This window comes from Molossus molossus, unplaced genomic scaffold (assembly GCF_014108415.1).
Source record: "Molossus molossus isolate mMolMol1 unplaced genomic scaffold, mMolMol1.p scaffold_m16_p_12, whole genome shotgun sequence".
Taxonomy (NCBI): Eukaryota; Metazoa; Chordata; class Mammalia; order Chiroptera; family Molossidae; genus Molossus; species Molossus molossus.
In genome coordinates, this window is record NW_023425347.1 from 69,435,676 (window position 1) to 69,456,556 (window position 20,881).

General features: G+C 56.3%; 1 protein-coding gene across 1 annotated transcript in view; it reads left to right on the forward strand.

Moving 5' to 3' along the window:
* The window catches only part of TRABD2B (TraB domain containing 2B), a 198,584-nt gene extending 191,118 nt beyond the window's left edge, over positions 1-7,466 (forward strand). The window contains exon 7 of the mRNA XM_036257170.1: positions 7,244-7,466. Within this exon, the coding sequence (XP_036113063.1) occupies positions 7,244-7,466 (223 nt within the window). The remainder of the gene's footprint in view (positions 1-7,243) is intronic.
* Positions 7,467-20,881: the final 13,415 nt, after the last annotated feature.

Sequence of the window (20,881 nt, forward strand, 5' to 3'; positions counted from 1 at the left end):
ACCCTAGGGCCCATCTGTAGCCCTGCCAACTAAAGCATTATCTTTGGGGCTTTAATCCCATTCAGAGTTTTCTCCTGTTCTTCCCCCTAAATTCCCCTGGAGCCGTCGCCTCCTCCCAGCCCCCTCGCCAGCTCTCCTCCACCGGGGTCCTGAGCAGGGCCCTAACAGGTGTCCCCACTCTCAGCTCCAGGTTCCCCGTCGCTCCCACCACCACCAGGTTAACTTCTGCCACTCTGCCGGGTGCAGTGTCTGTCGCCTCCTTTCCTGCCTTACTCCCGCCCCTCCTCCCGAGGCATAATGGGGGCCCTGTCCTTGCCAGGCCTCAGGCTGCCTCTCAGCAGGCCGTGCCTGCCCCTCTCCCCACTTCTGTCTTTGCCTCTGTCTTTCTGAGGTGGGTGCCAGGGGACCTTTGTGAGCTCCTGCTCTGTTCCCCAGTCCAACCAGGAGCCCTTGTTTGACAAACAAGGAAACCGAGGCTCAGCGAGGTCAAGTAACTTGCCCAAGACCACGCAGCACGTCAGGTATGGAGTCAGAACCCTCACTCAGGTCTGTCTAATGCCAAAGGTCACAGTGGTTCACCCACCATGCAGCTGCCCCTGGGCGTCCTGTCCTGCCATCGCTCTCCGACTGCAGTTCCTCTCGTGCTTCAGGCCGCGAGCCCCTGGAGACCAGATCTGGGCTGGACCTCTGTGGGTCCCTGGAGGCCTCCCGGGGGGTGTGGACTGAGAGAAGGAGGGAGAGATCGGGGTGCAGGCTGCAAGCGCCTGGGCAGGACACCACCTGGAGCAGCCTGGCCCCCCTTGCCCCTCATTACCCGAAATGTAAACACAGGGGAGGAAGTTTAGAGAAGCAGCAGCCCGTGGCAGGATGATTTATGGGGACCCGCGGAAAGGGCCGGGCCTGTGTCCGCAGATGGCTGCACGGTGGCGGCAGAGGGCTCCACATCTGAGGGCCAGGAGGGCAGCGGGCAGGGACCGCCCCAGTGAGGCAGGCCCTGCGGCCATCCTCATTTTCTCCTTTGTGTGCAGTGAGGGCCTGGACTGGTCTTCGGAGGTTGTGCCACTCTGTTCTCCGCGTCCACAGGGTGTGCACACGTGTGTGTGAGTGTGCGTGGTGGGGTGGAGGGGTGGATGAACAAGGGAGCAGCGTGCTGGGCTGCCAGGATTGGAAGGACAGTCGTGATGGGGCACGTGCAGGGGAGACCTGGACATGGCCCGAAGCAAGGCGCAGAGGGGGGCCTCGGGATGTGATAGACACAGAGTCTTGTGGATGCCACCATATAGGGGCAGGGGGTGCAGGACAGGGGTCATCGCCTCAGTGCCCCTGAAGTCTGAACTGAAGACGAGCGCGTCTTCAGCGTTCCAGCCCCTGGGCTCTGGGCGGCTCTGCACCCCCCCCCTGCCAGCTGACCCTTCCTTTCCTGAGGCTCTCCAGCTCCCCTGCCTCCTAGCAGGGCCAGGCCCCGGGTCCCCTGCGTGGGCATGTCTGTGGGAGGTCAGGAACCCATCTGTTTCAAGGTAGAAGATGCCCCCTTGAGAAATGGGAAGCAGGCTCCCTCAGTGCATGAAGCACAGACGAATTCAGGCAGCAGAGGATTCTGATCCCTGCCACCAGCATCAGGCCACTGGCGACACTCAGGAGCAGCTGTCCTCAGGGTTGGTGGCCAGACTGGGACCCTCTGACGCTCAGGGTCCCGTCTGAGGTGCCCCCACCACACACACAGCCGGAGCGGCTCGTGGGCCTCAGCACATCTCAGGCTCAGCCTTAAAGGAGCCACCGGGCATGGGCTGCCAACTATCTCCCTCCACCCCACTGAACGGGAGCGCATTGGCACACCGGGTGCCCAGGCCTGTGCGAAGTGCTGGTGGGAAGCGGAGTGGGAAGAGGCTCAGGTCGTGGCTGGGCAGGGACAGTGCCACTGTTGCAGCTGAAGGAGCCCTGAAGCCACAGTCCGCCTGGGCTGTCTGCAGAGGGATTCAGTGTGTGCGGGCTGGGGGGCAGGGCCCTGGGGTCGGAGGTCATCCTGGAGGCTGGGGGAGGGGGAAGGGACTTCCAGCAGAGAAAACCACATTGCCAAAGCCGTGGACCTCAGATACCAGGATGCTGAGCTGCAAGCAAACCCATCACTGTGGGGTTTTTTTTCATTTTTTGATTATAGTTGACATTCAATATGACTTTATATTAGTTTCAGGTGTACCACACAGTGGTTAGACAATTATGTAATTTACGAAGTGATCCCTCGATAATTCTAGTACCCACCTGGCACCATGCATAGTTATTATATCACTGACTATATCCCCTGCGCTGTACTCTACATCCCTGTGCCTGTTTTGTAACTACAAACGTGTACTTTTCAATCCCTTCACCCTGTGCACCCAGTCCATCCACCCCGCCCCCCCGGCAACTATCAGTCTGTTCTCTGTATCTGCAAGTCTGTTTGTTTGTTTATTTATGTTCTTCTTTAGATTTCACATATAAGTGAACTCATATGGTATTTGTCTCTTTCTGTCTGACTTATTTCACTTAACATAATACCCTCTAGGTCCATCCATGTTGTCATAATGGTAAGATTTCACTCTTTTTTATGGCCGAGTAAATTCCATTATATATATGCACCACCTCCTCTTTATCCACTTGGGCTGCTTCCACACCTTGGCTGTCGTAAATAACACTGCATGGACACAGGGGTGCGTATATCTCTTAGAACTAGGGTTCTGGATGTCTTCGGATATTACCCAGAGTTGGAATTGTTGGGTCATAGGTAGTTCTGTTTTTAATTCTTTGAGGAAGCTCTACTGTTTTCCACAGTGGCTGCACCAGTCTGCATGCCCACCAGCAGGGCACTGGGTTCCCTTTTCTCCACGCCCTCGCCATCATTTGTTATTTGTTGAGTTAATGATGACGGCCATTCTGGCAGGTGTGAGGGGATACCTCATTGTGGTTTTAATTTTCTCTGACGATTAGTGACATTGAGCATCTTTTCATATGTCTATTGGCCATCTGAATGTCCTCTTTGGGGAAGTGTCTGTTCAGGTCCTCTGCCCGTTTTTTAATTAGATTGGGGGTTTTTTGGTGTCAAGTTTTATGAGTTCTTTATAAATTTTGGATATTAACCCCTTATCAGATGTATCCTTGGCAAATATATTCTCCCATTCCGTGGGTTGCCTTTTCTTTTTTTTTTTTTTTGATGATTTCCTTTGCTGTGCAAAGCTCTTTAATTTGTAGTCTCATTTGTTTGTTCTTTCTTTTGTTTCCCTTGCCCAAGGAGATATATCAGAAAAAATATGTATGTATTACTAAGAGAAATGTCAGAGAGTGTATTGCCTATGTTTTCCTCTAGGAGTTTTATAGTCACTCCAGACCTCTGCCTGTGTCTGGCGGCCTGGCCCAGAGAGGCTGAGACCGGGCTGGCACACAGTGGGTCTCCTCGAGAGCCGGATCACCGAGAACGCCAGCCCAGCACAGGGCCGCCGTCTCCCGGGCCCTGCTGCCCCCGGCTCCAGCTCCTCGTTCCTCCTCGGAGCCCACTCAGAAGCCACCAGGCACAGCCCAGCAGCCCTGTGTTGGCAGGAAAGCCACAGCCCGGAGCCTCCCAGAAGCCACTGGGCCCTGCTCCGGGGAGCCCTGGGAGGGGCCTCGGGGACAGAGAGCTGACGCTGCCTTTATGCTTTGGGCTTCTGCTGCTAGAAAATATTTTAAAATCCACAGGCGGTTCCTGCTCCTTCACGGTACACAGGGGAAACTGAGGCCGGAGGACAGGAGCAGAGTCATGCAGCGAGCAGGAACATGTAGCAGGCTGGCCCTGGGCTTCTGCCTTCCCCTCCGGCCGAGGGCCTTCCCCACTGCAGGCCCTGTGGGCTCAGCAGACCTGGCTTCTCAGCGCCAGCCGTCGGCGGGCCTGGGACACTCCGAGCGTCTGGTTTGGCTTGGAGGCCGCTTTGCCATGAGACACTTCTCCTGGCCTGGGTCGGGCTGGGGGAGAAACTTTGTGAGCAAGGGGGTGGGGAGCTTTCTGCCCCCGCCTGCCACCTCCCCCCATTTCCCTGGGACGCCTTCCAAGCAATAAACCCCACTCAGGCTCCAAGCAGGAAGTGGGGTGGTTGCATCTTCGGTTTTAAAGTGTAAAAGCAAATGCCTTCAAGCGCCTTGTGAGACACAGTTTTCCTAACTCCTACGTGGTCCTTCTGACGGCCCGTGGGGCTGGCTGTGGCCAGCGGGGCCCCCACCCCCAGCACCCCAGGCTCCTCCTCAGGCTAGTCCTCCTAGCCTTCGGCTGCTCAGGCCAAAAGGACGGGGCAGCAGCTAGAAGGAACGTTCATGGGCTTTCATGTCGTATGCAAGAGTGGGGGTCTTTTCATTAGAAAAGGAAGGAGGGAAGGGGCGAGGTGGGTACCCTGCTGGGCGCGAGTGTTCGAGGTCCTGGCAGGAAGCAGAGGCTCCGCCCCTGGGCCCGCCATCACGCACGTGTGCCCCCACAGTGAGGTGGGCACCCAGGCCCTGGCACGCTGGGGAGCCAGACTGCCCGGGACACATCTGTCCTAACTCCTCCAGCCGTTTCCTCATCTTGGAAATGGGAGGAATAACAAGCAGCACATCCTGGCATCGAGCACGGTGTCTGCCAGAATGTAGGGAGCGCTCCACAAAGGGGGTGTTACTAGTGGGGAGACACATGCACACATATTAACAATGATATAAAAATAGCCGGCGCGGCGTAGCGCCCTGTGCCTGGCATCCTTCAGAGCTCTTCACAGAAACCCATTCAAACTCGCGTGCCAAGATGGATGCCCATGACGTGATGCCATCAGTGAGCAATGTGCAAGGTTTTGTGGAAGCCTGCACTCCCCCAGGTGGATTGGGGGGTGGAGGACAGAGGGGCCTGTAGGCGAGGGGACATTGGGACAGCACTGGATGGTGAGTGGGAAACTGGCCACAGGACACGAGATGTGACTGAGGAGGTCAGTGTGCTGGGAGAGCCCGGAAAGGGGAGGTCAGCTGGCACCAGACCGACCGACCGTGACACCTCCCCAGTGGCCTGAGGCCTGGGAGGGAGGCATAACAGGCCGCATGTTATGGGTCATGAGGGGCATTCAAAGCCACCGGCTCTGCCCCTCCCTTCTGGTTCCATGCTCACCCTATCCAGGAGCATGTGCCCTCCGTCCTCTGTGCCTGACCAGAGTTTGCTCCCCCTCTCCTGATAGGTCCTCTGGGGATTTCTAAAGACTGAGGGGCGTAGACTCTGGGTTGAGAAGAACCTCCTGCAGGATCAGCGGGCTCTTGTGTTCGGAGCATGACCAGCAGCAGAGTAGAGAGGGTGGGACCAGGCAGGGAGTGAGGGCTTTGCTTTGAGCACCTGTCTGGACCCCACCCCCAGATCAGAGGTCCCGGCCCATGTGACCCCAGGCTCCCCTGCCCACCCAGCCTGAGGCTGAACCGGGCTGTGTAAGAGGCGTCCAGCCACCTGACGGTGGGGCTGGGCTGTGGCGGCGATGACAGAGCTCATTCAGGTGGTTATGGCTAATTGTCGGGACCTTGTACCCAGCACGTGGAAACTCGGGCCAGGGAATAGCAGCCTGTCTGGGGGGAGGGGGAGTCCCGGAAAATGGGGCTCATGGAGGGGGCTACCCACAGTGCAGACACCAGAGAGGAGCAAGCTTCCTGCCCACCCTGCAAATGTTAGTGAGCACCTACTGTGTGCCCCCTGCCCTGTGTCCTGGAGCAAGTTACTTACCCCCTTTGGCCTCGGTTTCTTCCTAAGTAAAATGGGGGTAGTAGTCATACCTGCCTCGTGGTGTTGTCATGAGGGGTGGAGGGCACTGCTCTGCCAGGGCCTGTCCGTCCTGAGGGAAGCACCCTCAGCCACGTGCAAGCCACGTGCAAGATGCCTCCATGGAGGGTCAGCTCTTCAGGGAGGCTGTCTTGCCCCGTGCTGGTCGGGGCCCCTCTGTGACCCCTGCCCCTGGATTTTCCCTCCCATCCATGGCCCTCTGGTGTGATGGGGCTTGTTGGGTCCTCCGCCTGTCCTTCTGCCTCCCGCTGCCCAGGGCTCCACAGGGTGAGCGTGCCCATAGCCGCCAGGGCCCAGACCTTTCCTTTATCCCGGAGCCCCCTCCGCCTGTGGCCTTTAAGCTCTGTCTAGGTCCCCTCCCTCTTCAGCACCCATCCCTCTGTTATCGCTTCCTATCTCTCTTTCTAGGACTTGAGCTGGTGTCGTGGTCCTGCACCCTGCCTGGCCCCGTCCTGCCCTCCGCGTCCCGATAGCACCAAGTGCTGGCCTCGGCCGGACAACCCTTCTGTACTTTTCCTCCTTCGCTCCCTGCCTCTGCTCCATTTCTCTCCCTCCCTCTTGTCCACATATGCTTTCTTGAGCCAGGGCCTTAACCATTACCTCCAAAACTGGATCCTTTTGTTTTTAATACTCACCCAAGGATACTTTTTTCATTGATTTTCAGAGAGAGAGGGAGGGATGGGGGGAGAGCAAGAACATCAATTTGTTGCCTCCTGTATGAGCCCCAACAGGGGCCGGGGATCGAACCTGCAACCCAGGTACGGACCCTCGACTGGGAATCAAACCCAAGACCCCGCGGTGCTCGTGCTGGTGCTCTAACCACTGAGCAACACCGCCCAGGGCTGGATGCCATCTTTGTAAGTTCGTGGAGGACTGCACCTGTCACCGGCACTCCCTGTGGCTATGCTGACCCTAGGGCCCCTGCCCCATGGAGGTGCTCCTCCACTGCCTCTGGGACCTGGTCACCTCGTAGCCTCTCTGAGCCTCGGTTTTCTCGCCTGGTGAAGGGGTGATGTGAGATACTCTCAATAAATAGCAGCTGGGATGATGAGATGGGGGCGGGGTTACTTGTATGTTTTATTTCCTGTCTCTTTCAGATGGGGGAGGGGAAGGCAGTAGGAGGGCCGGGGCGTCTGTGTACATAGGTGTGGGGGCTGTGACCCCAGATGGCTCCCTCCAGAACACTGTATTTCTCTCTGCCTGGGACCCCGTTCCCTCGAGTGGTCACACTCGAGCCCTGTGGCCCCCGAGCCCGGTAGCGGCGGGGACTGCGGCCTCGGGAGCTCGGCTGGCCTGCTGTGTGCTTCTGGGCTGCTCGCTTTCCCCGCCCGAGCCCTCCGTTTCCTTCTCCGTTTTATGAAAAAAATAATAATCCAATAAAGTCAGGTCTGAGCCCCAAGGCCATAGCCCAGGACGGGGCTACCGAGCGGTCTCTCAGTTTCGTGTTTCCTCCTCCAGCACCACCGCCTCGCCAGCCCCGCTGCCCCTCCAGCCCACGCACAGCTCCGGGACGGCCGGGCCCCCCTCGCAGCTCTCCGACCAGCTCCAGCAGCAGGGGGAGCTGGGGTCCGCCAGCAGCTCAGCGCCTGCCCGCTCGCAGCCCGCCCGGGGCCTCCTCCCTGCCGTGGTGGCTGTCAGCGTCGCTGCCCCCGCCCTGCTGCACGCCCTCCGGCCCTCCTGACCGCGACTGCCCCAGCGGAGAGCAGAGGAGCCGGAGCAGGGTCTGTGGCCACACCCCACCTCCTCCGGGGTGCCTGGCACCTCAGGGGCAGTCCAGACGGGATCCGTTAGAACACTAGAGCTTTATTGTACCCAAGTTACATCTTCTTTTTTGTAGAAGGATCTTAATTTCCCATAGTGCTATGGGGCTCTTTTGTAAAATACGTGTCCAATTAAAAAAGAAAAGTGTATTTATTCCACCGATAAAACTATTTTTATGTGGCCTATATTAGTAACCCCTTAATTGGCCCCAGCGCCACCCCAGGAGGTGAACCCAGGTGGTCAGGACGTCTGCGACCTCGTGTGGACGTGGCTTTGGACTGGCGTGCTCCTGGGTCCGAGAAGCCTCCGGGCTCCGGGCTTCTTTCACCATGGGGACCTCAGAGGGAGGGGCGGGAGACAGGTGTAGCTTTTGTGAAGCTGGATTTGGGAGCCAGAGATGTGAACGCTGATGGTCCTTCCCTCCCCTGGGTGCATCCCAGGCTGGGAGGATTCTTTCTGAAAGAGAATGCTGCTATTTTGTAAACCCTGGGTGTCTGTGAACGGGCCTCCGGAGCTCTTGGTAAGTGTTCTGACCAAAGCACTGGGTGGAGGAGGAATGTGGGGCTGGTGGCTTCCCAGCCCCAAGTGACTGATGGTTAAACTGAGATCCAAAGAGGGGAAGGTGGTTGCCCAAGGTCCCACAGAAGTGGGAGATCCGGGATGTGAATTCAGACCTCTCTGTCCTGATAACATTAATTCAGCTTGGGTAATGGGAGATGCTACTAAAGTCAGGGCCAAATGGAATGAGCTGGGCCGAAGGACAGGAGTGGGCACAGAGGGGCAGTTTTAGGGACAGCGGCTCTAGGAGTCCATGGTCATAATAATCGTAATGAGAGCCACCACTTGGCCAAAGCCTGCTGTGTGGCAGGCACTTTGCACACTCACGTTATCACTGATTCTCACACCAGTTCTATGAGATGCAATTGTTCCCATTTCACAGATGAGGAAACTCAGCCCCCTACAGAGGTAAAGGGACTTTCTCAAGGTCACCCAGCCGGGACATGGCCCCAGATCCGTGTGATTCCAAAGCGGTGCGTGTCTCCGGATCATGTTCTGCCATGTTCTCTCTACGCAGGGAAGCCCCAGGGATGGAGGTCTCACCCAAGGGGCCAGCACGAGCCTCTCACTCCTGCCAGAGACTGTTTGGCCACAGTTACTCATGTTGGTCACTCTTGCCAGAGGGTTCTTTGTGTGTGCCACGTGTCCTGTGCCCCGACTTGTCTTATCTTGAAGCCAAATGAGAGGCTTTTCTGCCAAATCAGAGGCTAGGGGCTGGGGGGGGGCAGCTGTGGGAAGCCTGGGGAGGCAGGCAGGCAGCCAAATTGGGGGCAGTCAGGCCACTACAACTCGGAGAGGCAGACCGAGCTCCTCTGCCCCCAGGGTGGTGGCCAAGAAGGCAGAGGACCCAGTTTGGCTGCCTTCCAGCCCCGAACCCTCATTGGGGGATCGGCTCATCAATGACAGGATCCTAGAACCTGAGAGCAGAAAGAACCCCTCGTTTGACAGATACTAATAACTGTAAGAGTAATAATAAGGCCGGAAAGGGGGGCATTTCCCCAAGATGCACAGCTGGATGACTGCTGGCCCCTAGGCCAGTGCTGTCCGGCGTCACCGCACGGTGCTTCCCCTGCAGGCCTGGCAGACTGACCAGCCCTGCACCATCGGCCCGGCTGGGCAGCTCTCTCCCTTCGGCCTTAGAATTCAGGGCAGCTCATTGGACGGCCAGAGGCCCCACTGGCATCTTGGCAGGCAGCTGAATTCTTTTCAGCTCCGCCCCGGATGGATGTGTTTGAGCTTGAGACCTGGCAGGAGCCCTGAGTCTACTTCAGGGGGTCCAGCCAGCCCCATGGGCACCGTGCTGTGAACTGAACTTGACCCCAGCCAGGATTTACCCTTGGCAGAAATGCGACTTCCTGCTTCTGAGCAGGAAGGGGCTTAGCAGACGAACGCAGCAGGCTCCGCGGCTGGGGGACATCAAACACATCGTGCAGAACACTATGTGGATGAGATAAGTGTAAAGGAATTAGAAACACACAGGCCAGATTTCCCTCTGTTCGGGGCAGAGGGTGGCATGCGATGTATTGAGATGGAACTTGAGGTTAATTAAAGATGAAGCATTTGGTAAACAGTCCAGGTACCTGACTGCGTGCCCAGATCTGTGCCAGGCACGGGGCCAGAGGTAAATCAATGCAGTGTGTGATTATCAAGCACACACAGTGCCAGTCTCCATGTTGGGCCTGAATCTGGCCACCTTTCCTGACCTACAGGAACTCAGTACCGAGAGGGACAACAGCGCAGTCCTAGGCTCCTAGAGGTTATCCGGTCCAGTCCCCTGACCCGGCAGATTCAGCCCTAGTCTTCCCCAGATCCCTCCTCTGGGCAAAGTGGGGGATTCCAAACTCCCCCTCAAATAAGCACTGAAGCGTTTAAAGAAGATGGATGGCCTAACGGAGTGGGTGGACGTGTGCCGACGGGACAGCCAGAGCCGACGTGGGTCAGACATCTGCAGCCAAAGTGCCTGATCTCTGAGGACCACCCACTGGCCAGGGTTTGAAATGAACTGAACTTGTTTATATCCCAGAAGACCTGAGGCACATTTATGGAAATCGAATGGCTGGGGCACACGCATTCTCTCATGCTGGGCCAGAGAGCCTCCATTCCCTGGGCAATCACACACTTGGAAATGCCCACCACTGCTGACGATTTTTCCAGCACGTTCTATGTGCTTAGCCTCATAAAACGCCCCTGTTGTTCTGCGAGCATTGTGCACTCTTAGGGCTTCCACATTTGACCTTGAGGCAGGCAGAGATGGATGGACTGAGACTCGATAGGTTAAGTGACCTGCCGAAGGTTAGGCAACAGGTTAGTGGTGGCCCCAGCTGCCCTGTCTCTCAGGGGACCTGACTCAACGACCAAGGAGCCTCCTGGGCTGGTCAGCATGGCCGTGTCTTCTCGTCCCCTCCAGGCGGCTCCGACACCCACGGCCAGGTAAAGGCAAGGTGTGTGAAGATGCAGGGGTCAGGCTGCCAGGGGCTGCAAAGGGCCACCAGGCCCCTCCCTCTCTGAGATTCAGAGCTGGGGTCCAGGACACGGAAACTGGTACTGAGCAGCAAGTTTGCCTTTGCTCCTCACGTTGGACGCTCTGCCATCTACTTCTTGGCCTCAGCAGACTTGGGCAAACCTGGAGGCTCAGGCCCTGTCCTACCTGCCCAGTCTCCAGTCTCGTGCCATTGTCACAACAGAGCCCAAGGCAAGGTCTTCCGCCAAAAGGGAAACTTATGAAAAACACCATGAAGGACAAGAGAAGTTCTATCTGGGATTGCAGCTTTGATGGTATCCTGTGTGTGCAGAGAAGAGAACTGGAGTGGGTGATAGTGTTCCGGTGGCATGGGATGAGAGCCAGAGCCCTCAGCCTGGCATTCCACACTGTCCACGAACTGTCCCTGCGGACCTTGCCAGCCGATCTCTCATCTCTCACTCTGGGCCTGACCAGACTGAACCTATTTGTCATTTCTAGAATACATAGGATGTTTCACACATGCCACTGGCTAGGCCTGGAAACTCCCTTCTCTTATCCCTAACTGCTCATTTTTTGAAGATCAACTCAGATGACAACTCCTTCAGGAAGCCCCCTGTGATTTCTTGGTGCTTTCTTAGCATCTATCACAACACCCGCCAAGGCTGTCGAACTGCATATCTGCTCTCCTATCGAACTGTGAGCTCCTCCATGGCAAGGGTCATATGAGCTCATATTTGTGTCTTCATCTGACACAAAGATGGCACTCGATGGCTGTGTAGAAACGGAAGGAGAGAGAAAGGGATGAAGGAAGGAAAGAAGGAGAGAGGCAGATGCTAGCTTTGTTAGTGGAATAGTTGCTACAAAGCCAAAGTTATTCAAGGATGGACAGGTGCCCCTGCAGGTGGTGAGTTCCCTGTCAGGAGAGGTGTGTGAGCAGGGGTGGTAGGCACACTGGCTGGAGAGACATGGTAGAGCATTGAAGTCTTGGCAAGGGACTGGGGTGGATGACATTGAGAGTCCCTCCTGGCTCTGTAATGCTCAGGTTCTTTGAACATTATTATTTTTCCAAAAATTCATTTAAGCAGCCAAAAAAAATCACCCGGCTCGCTGTCTAAACCAATAAGGTTCAGGAATCAGTCCAGCCTCTCACCACAGTTCTTCAACGGCCCCCCCATCCCTGGGCCTGCCAGGAATTGGCAGGCTTGCCAGCTGCCCTGGGGCAGGGGGACTTCTGGGCCGTGGGGAAGAGCTGGACTGGACCCCAGGGCCCTGGCCCAGCCCAGAGCTCATTGCCTCCCTGCCCTGACCCTTGGGGAGGGAAGTGGGGGGTCATAAGAACCCACTGAGCCATTCTTGGCCCTGTCCTGGCGCATCAGCACACCTCAGCTTCCCCCCTGCTTTCTCTGACCGTGGCTCTTCCTTTCTGGAAATACGCTGGACAGTCCTTCACTTTGCTGGGTGACCTTGGGCAAGTCCTTGCCCCTCTCTGAGCATCCATTTCCTCATCTGTCAAACGGAGACCTAGTTTCCTGCCTGGGCTGTTCTGGAGGAACAGGCAAATGCTGTGTGCAATCTTGGGGCTCCATGACGGAGAGGCGCCACCCCTCCCCGGGACCAGCGCTCTGCCCTCCTTCCAGGACACACAGGTCACCGTGGGATTGCAAACATGTGGCAGGCAGGAGAGGTGACAGAGTAGCACACTTCAAAGGGCCCCTCCACCCCAAGTCCCACTGGGGAAGTGCGCTTTGCAGGGACCTGAGTCTAAGAAGTTCCTGGTGGGGCTCCCGGACACCTTGGGCCCCCTCGCTGGGTGGCAGGGCCTGACTCTGGGCCAAGGGAGAGTCTAGCCCAGAGCAGGGGAAGCCAGAGCCCCGGCCCCGTTCCTGGGCCTCACAGAGATTGCAGAAGGTCCCCACCTGACTCTCACTGTGTGACACACACTTCAGATCTTAATGTATTTGAAAGTATCCGTGATGCTGTTCTTTCAATCACCTCTTCCCCCGCCTCTGTGAATTATCATGAAGAGTTCTTTAAGAATATAATAGAAGACAAAGAAAGATGCTATTAATGTTATTTTGCCAAAAATATTTTTGTAGCATAATATATTAATAAAAGACATTATGAATTCAACAGGATGGCGTCTCTGTGCTGCCGACTCCGCTCCTCCTGCCAGAGCGCGTTTGGGGAAATCGCCTTTGTTGGGAGGGCCAAGACCTGCGGCCGCGGCTGGAGGGGCTGGGGCGGGCCCGCTGGCCTTGCAGAAACTCAGGCAGGCTCTGGGAGGGTGGTTTGGGCAAGGGTCCCAGGACTCGAGAGGCTTCACGCCGAGCGGGGTCCGCGTAGCCCTCTCCAGCCAGAGCGAGCTGCCCACGGGAAAGAAGGGATCCCCTGAGCCGCAGATCTCAAACCTGGGGTTCACTCTTAGGGCCTCCCTTCTCTAACTCCCCCACACCCCAAGACCTACTGATTCTTCTCTATTCTCCATTTCCTCTCTCCATCCCCATGGCTTCCGCCCAGACCTCCTCACCTTTCTCGAACCCACAGCCATGTCCCTCTGGCCACGCTCCCCTCTGCCACCTAAGTGAGCTCCATAAACCGCAGAAATGACCACATACTTCCCTTGCTTTTAAAACCCGAATGAAGAGGGTAGAGGCAGCTCTGAGAAGCCCGGCGATGGTCGCCTTCCATGGGACTTGTGGGGAGGGGCAGGTCACTGAAAAATCTGAAGTGGGCCAGGTGTCTGCGTTCTGAAACCACAGAGCCCTGGTCCGTGCGTCCTGCTGGCTCCCACTAGGAGGAGCGCGGGCTACGCGGGTGGGCCCCCCGGATAGAGGTAATAGTGCAACCCGAAGCTAACACCTCCTGAGCATTTATTACGTAGCAGTGTTCTAAGCATTCATGTCTTACATCATTTCATTCTCACACCTACTCTTGCTATCTCTATTTTATAGATAAAGTAACTGAGACACAGGGAGGTAAATAACTTGACCAGATCACACAGCTTGTAAATGCTGCAGCTAACACTGGACTCTCGGTAGTCAAGGCCACACCTGTTCTCTTAACGCGAACTCAGCTGTCCTGTGCTGTTCTGTGTGGGCTGTGGCCGGTAAAGTGGGCAGGGAGGCGTCGCATGCCCATCTCACAGGCCAGTGGGTGAGGTCAGGAACCCCTGAGGTCCGGGCAGCAGGCCTCTCCCATGTCCTGGAGCCTCCAGACCATTGTCATACCCACCAGCTCCTGACGGAAGGGCTGCAGGGAGCCAGCCAGGATGGCCGTTAGGGTGGGCGGCAGTGGTGTGAGGACTCCTGTTGTGGCCGGCGAGCCCTGTGTTCTCCGTCCCTCACACACCAGCTGTCCTCAGGAAAGGAGGCTTCTGTCGTCCTCCCACTTGCAAGTGGCAGAGTGAGACCTGGTCCTTCTTGGGGTAAGTTGTCCTCAATTCAAGTGCCCCCCAGAGAAGCTGTGGCCCAGGAATGGGGCCAAACATGATGGAATGAATGGGTGGCTGAGGGGACCAGGGACTCCTCAGAGCATGGGTGGCAAGGGGGGCACTCAGGTGCTTGTACCTCTGTACCGAGTCCACTCGTGTGTCTGCCCTCCCGCCCGGGAGCCCTGGCCGACCCCTCCTAACATGAGCGCTGAGCTGGCTCCTCTGACAGGCTCTTCTGTGGAGAAACCAGAGGCCCCGTCTGACATTGTTAGATCATTAGATTCAGGGGGACCTCATCTCAGCCCCAAATCTCTGTGGGGCTGCAACCCTCTAAGCTGGGCCGTTCAGGGAAGCTCCAGGGAGGTGGGGAAGAGCCTCCCAGAACCAGCACACACTGCCAAGAAAGGAGTGAGCTCCCCGGCATGGGAGGTGTGTAACAGGAGCTCTAGAGGAGAAGGGGTTACCCTCCCAGGGCAGAGGCGGGCTGGCTGGCTGGCCATCTCCGGTTCCTTCTCTCTGGTTGATCCCTCACACTTCCGCCCTCTGCCCCTCTCTGACCTCAGTCTCCTTATTTGCCTGAAAGGAGGTGGGACAAATTACATTCATTACAATCCCCTCGAAAAGGAGCAGCATCTGCGGTGGAAGACTACCTGCACCGGGCTTGAGGTGAGAAGAAATCCGCCTCCTCCCTCAGAGGAGGCGGAGGGCACATACTCTTTATGACCATGGGGAGGAATTTTGTCATTTTGTTCCTGAAAAGGAGGGCAAGAGAAAGAAAAAAATCAAGAGAAGGAAAGAAGTGAGAAGCTAGGAGGATGGAGAGACACTGAGGGAGGGGTGCACAATCCCCGCTCTGCGGGCCTGGGTCAATCATCAGCCGGGTGCTGGGGAAACCTCGCCCGCCCGCCCTCCCTGTTGCCAGTAGCCTCCATCGCTTGTGACAATTTGGAACAAGGGGTGACCGTGGAAGGGGCTGATTTTTTAAATCGTCACCCAAGGATATGTTGTTATTGATTATTTTTTAGAGAGAGCAAGAACATTGATGTGAGAGAGAAACAGCAATCGGTTGCTTCCCGTACGCACCCCAATGGGGGATCGAACCCACAAACTAGGCATGTGCCCTGACCAGGAATCAAACCCGCAGCCTCTTGGTGTACCCCACGACACTCCAACCATCTGGGCCATCTGGCCAGGGTGGCAGGCACTGATTTTCATGGTCAGGTTCACATGGGGTGAAGCAGAGGTGTCGAGTTCAATGACAAGACAAGAAAATCATGAGTGTAAGCCTCAGGGGATCACGAACTCTGGGAGAGCTTGGACCCCAGACGTGGAGCTGGGTGTCCAAGATGACCTCAGTCAGGTATGTTGGAGCAGGAACGTCCTGACCATCTGAGTTGCAGGTGGACAGAGATACGCTAATTCTTGCTGGCTTCCGTGAGCCAAGGGATACGGGACCTCCAGAGCTCACGAAGTCTGCAGGACCCCCCCCCCCCCCCCGCCCCGCGGTCACTGCCTCCCAGGGCTGCCACAGCAAAGGAAGCGCCCTGGCCTGGCTGAGTGGCAGGATCCAGGCTGGGGCAGGCTGGTGGGGTGGGGGTGGGGGCCCTCCAGCCACTGCTCACGGCAGCCAGCAAACCAGCCAGACGGGGCTGGCCACTGTTACAGCATCATAAAAAGAAATCATTTTCAGAAAATATTCATAATACCCTGTTTTACGTCAGTTCTGGGCTTGCAAAACAGCTCCTGTGTTTTCTTTTTTTGTATTTTCCACTTGCTCCCCGATCAGTCACGAAAGAGGAATGATAAAATTTCCAACCTGAAGACACAGCTCCCCGGCAAGGATTGGAGACTCCCAGGCTTCCCAGGAGGTCCTTCCCTGGTTCCCACCGCGCCTCCTCCCCGAGACGCTGGGAGGGTGGGGGAGGCTGAGCAGGGGTTGGGGAGAGGGAGCCGCAGGCAGCTTCAGGGCAGAGTGGCAGGACAGTGTGGAAATGCCTAATGTGCGAGCCCGATCTCTTCCTCCCGCTGAGTCTCCGTGTTCCCGTCGGCAAAACGGGAGAGGACAGCCCGACCCCACAGAAGACGGGATAGAGGGTATGTCTGTGCTTTGCAGACCTACGTGCTCTGAGTCCTTTGCAGCGGCGATGATGATAATGCAGACAATAAGGAGCCAGCCCCACCCCCAAGCCATGCCATGTGATGTGAAGTCACATGGTCCCAGGACTTTCGCCGTGGCGATGGTTGGGAGTGGGTGGGCATGGGCAGCACCACCGAGAGGCCCTGACCACAGGTGATTGCAAAGTTCTCCTTCCCCACTCTGTGGGGCGCCTACCTGAGCCCCAGACCCAAGGCACACGCACCAGAAGCACCCCCACCCTCCACCTCGGCAGGGGTTTGGACTTGGAGGAGGCCATCTGGCAGCTGCCCCCAGCGGGCAGTGCTGCTCAGGCTGCGACCTCAGGCTTCAAACAGGTGACTTGAAGGAGGCAGGCTTGACATGGGAGCCGGGGGGGGGGGGGGGGGGGGGGGGGGACCTGACTCGCCTGGGGCTCCGCCCCTCATGGATTAGACAGGGGACCACCAAGGGCAAACTGCCCGGAGGCATCTTGGCAGAGCCCTGGGTCCCTGATTCAGCTCACTGTGGCTCACCGGGACCAGGGCACAGGGCCAGAGTCCAGTTCACCTCAGTTTCCAAAACCTTCCCCTCCCCAAACCTGGGCGGGGAGCCAGGCCTTATGCTCAGAACAGGACATGTATAGATTTGTTTAAAAAATTCATTCATTCAACACAAAATGACTGTGCCCGCACTGAGCTCCCACCCAGAGAGCTGAGTCCTCCCTTTGTCCCCAGCCTGCTGCTCCGTGGGGGGCCAGGCCCCGAGCAGCAGTACAGTGTGTGACGGCTCCTGTCGGCGGCCGGGCCTCCCTCAAGTAGCTGTCAGTCCTACTGCCCAGGGCCTCTGCAGTCCGCCCAGCCATCTCTCCTGCCACCTGTCCCCTTCGGTCCCCAAAGCCCATGCTCCAGCCACAGAGAGCTACTCAGGGTCCCCTACACAGACCCCCAGTTTACTGACTTCAGTTAGCAGCCCCCACTATCCCCTCCGATTGCTTCTTCTCCCTGTTTCACCTGAAAATTATCTTTCTGTTCTCCGAGGCCTAGTTTAATCCTACTCCTCACGGAAGCCGCCCTGGCGCCCAGCCCACACCTTGCCCGGCTCCTGCGGCCCCGGCCACACTCCACGTGTGCAGCCGAGGCTGTGCTTTGTCCGTCCTGTGCGTGCCGGGCAGTGAGCTGGCTCTGAATCCTGGCGAGCCTGTGGGTGAGGGATGTCCACAGCGTCCTGCCCTCGACATCCCTGCCAGCTCCTGTGGCTTCTCCCACAGTCGCTCCCTCGTAAGTGGTCTCCCTCCCTCCCTGCGGCCTTCGATCTCCCCCGGGGGACCCTGCCTTCTCATGATGTGGCTGAAGCAGGACACCTTCAGTTTTATCCTTTCCGCCTTCAGTGATGCTTCAGCCTTAATGTGCTCGACGAGCCGCTCATTCATCTTCCTGGGGGTCCAGGGATCTGTAGAGCTCCATATTTCAAATAAATCCATTTTTTATCAGCTTTCTTCACTGCTCAACTTCTGCATCCACACGTAGTCATTGGGAATACGGGGGTGTGGTATGTCTTATCACCGTCAAAAAAAGGCCACGTATGCAGAGGCCAGGTCTTGCTCATCATTGCATCCCATGAGTGAGCAGAGTCTTTAAATAGAGGTCATGTGACTGATACCTAGTTCATTAACTTTACGTTTGAAGACTACACATTGTCCAAGATTAGTATTAAATTTCGTTCCTCTGGGTACGACACAGTGTGAGCCTTCCCTCTTGTACATATAGTTTCTCAGAGAAAACCTCCAAATCCATGTTTTTCAGCAGGGGTAGGGCAACCATCCACAGGGTGTCTTGGAAATCTGGGGCGGGGGGGTAGCATTCATACATTTGTTGGAAGGGGGCACAATCATGGGTGAAGGATGTTAGGAGTCCCACACAGCCCGGCCGGTGTGGCTCAGTGGTTGGGCATCGACCCATGCACCAAGAGGTCTCTGGTTTGATTCCCAGCCAGGGCACATGCCCAGGTTGTGGGCCTGATCCCCAGTGGGGGGCATGCAGGAGGCGGTCAATCGATGTTCTCTCTCATCGATGTTTTTCTCTCTCTCCCTCACCCTTCCTCTGTCTCTAAAAATCAATAAAGAAAAAATACTTTTGAAGACGAAAGAAAAAGAGTCCCACACAAAGAATAAGCCTCCATCCTGCACACGTTTTGCATGTCTTGCCAGACATCCATTAGGGGAGAAAAATGGGTAACTATCTGAGCCTAGAACCAGTTTATGTAAACACCAAGTTTGTTTGTTTTCTTTTCTTTTCTTTTTGTTTATTTTTGCAGAGTTTCAATACATACTGCATGTTACAGGCGCCACGTTCATTAAAAGAAGAACATACTTTGTTTTGTGCCAAATGTGACCAGGAGCTTATTCATCACTTCCGGGAGCCACCTTGCGGACCACACTGCGCACCAGGACCCTCGGGGTGCGCCCGTGGTGGCTCAGCAGGCAGGCGCCGGGACCCTCGGGGTGCGCCCGCGGTGGCTCAGCAGGCAGGCGCCGGGACCCTCGGGGTGCGCCCGCGGTGGCTCAGCAGGCAGGCGCCAGCTCCCCGCTGCTGCCCTGTGTTTGCCATCACCGTCACCCAGAATCGTATGTCGTCCTATCAACTATTTCCCTTGTCTTCCTCTTTTTCCTTGCAGTCAAGGCATTAAATTAATTTTTTTAGACCATCTATGCAGGTATTTTATTATTATTATTATTTTTTTATCCTCACCCGAGGACACTTTTCCATATTTTGTTCAGATAGAGTGGGAGGGAGAGAGAGAGAAAGAAACATCGACGTGAAAGGGACACATCAAGTGGTTTCAACTTGCACGACCCAACCAGGGCCAGGGACAAACTGCAACCGAGGTACATGCCCCTAGCGGGAACCGAACCCGGGTCTCTCTGGACCGCAGGCCGAAGCTCTAATTGCTGAGCCAAACCGGCCAGGGCTGCAGGTATGTTAGAGTACCCATCAATTTCATCTCTGCACAGAAAGGGGCGTTGTGAACAGTTGTAAACAATGGGACCCTGGACCAGAAAGGTTGAGAGTCTCTGCTCTACACGCCTCTCAGTTATGAGAAGTGAAAAGTCCTGAGATGTTGTACCAGTCCCTATGATCTGGAGCAAAGTCCCCTTTTATCCTGTCTTCTATCCCAGCCTTTTCTGGACGATTTTCCCTTTTCCTATCATCTATCCCAGCCTTTTCTGGATGATTTTGCAAAAGAGAGTAGCCCACTTCGAGGGAGCAGGAGGTTATGTGATATGTCGCAAAGAGCATAGACTAGGCCCGAGGCTCTCAGCTGTGCACTGGCCACCGTTCCTTGGGCATGCCACCGAACCTCAGTCGTGTCTGCCCCCCCGGGAAATGCGGGTAAGGATGCTTCCTTCATGGGTTGTAATGGAGATTAACAGAGACAACAGAGAGAACGTGCTTCATATCTGTGATGTCAACATCAAAACATTATTGTTGTGGTTGAAAGAATAAAGAAGCATGTGCCTTAAATTTTCACAATCCCCCAACTTTCACTCAGGGACCCCACACAGTGTGAGTGGAACATCATGGCTAGCTCAAGCCTCAAACTGGGTTCCAGTCCTGCTTTGCTACTGACTTTACGAATAAAGGTCAATGACATCTCCTTTCTGAGATTCAGTTTCCCATTTGGGGGAGAAAAAAAATGCGGGAATTAGAGATGATCTTTAAAGAGCCCTCTAGCTTTGACAGGCTGGAATGTCAAGTTCTTTCTCTACCCTCCAAACTCTTAACTCAGCTTCCCCCTCCCAGGAGTTAGTTTGCATCAAATGCTAAAGCGCACCTTGAGCCCAGCAGCTTGACTGTCTTTTAGAGGGGCTGCTGACTTCTCCGGGACACGGTAGATGCGCCCCAAACACAGTCAAGCAGAGCCCATCGCCAAGCAGCGGCCCAAAGGCACCCTCGGGGTCCAGGGTTGGTTGTGGCATGGAGAACAGGCTCGGGGGGCGTTTGGAATGGGAGGCAGAAGGAGCAGCCTTGGAGGTGTGGGATGTGGAAAGGATGGGGAAGAGGGAGACACCGGGAGGATCGCACCGAAGAGGTGGGCATGCACTTCTGGAGACGATGTAAGTGTCAGGCAAGGAGGACTCAGAGACGTGCTAGAGGAGGCGTCTGGGGCCAGGCAAGGACGTTCACTGGGAGGTGATCTCAGGGGACACGGGCTGAGGGAAGTAAGTGGTCTGGAGCAGGACTTGGAAATCCAGACTGTGGATTTTAGATCTGATCAATGGCTGTCACTAAAAGTCTTTTACTTGAGAAGATGGAAAAGCATCTTGTGTCTCTGGGATACCGAGGCTCGTAAGGAATGCAGGCCATGGTAGCCGGGCCAGGGAATTCAGGAGGCACGGAGGGCCGAGCCAACTCCACAGCGGGCCTGGGCGTGTCTGCCAGAGCAGGAAAGAGCAACAAACACAGGCAGGATGGCTCCAGGTCGGGCATGGAGCCCTGGGTGAAGGACCCCGGTCTCCATGCTGGACCTCGACACCCTCATGGGCCACCTGCTGGTGGGCACACATGTTGCCAGCTCAGATCCTAGTTAGAACTAACGGCCCACCGCCCCTCGAGCCCTCCTGGTCCATGCTCGCAGGGCTCGGGCCAGGAGAAGGGGGGGCTTGCCTGCTGTGGTCTCTGCTCCACGAGGCCGCGAGCTGCTTTCAGAGACAGCTGCCCAGCCTGCTGCGCTGGCTCCAATATAGCGTTTCCCTTTCAGCTTTTGAATTTC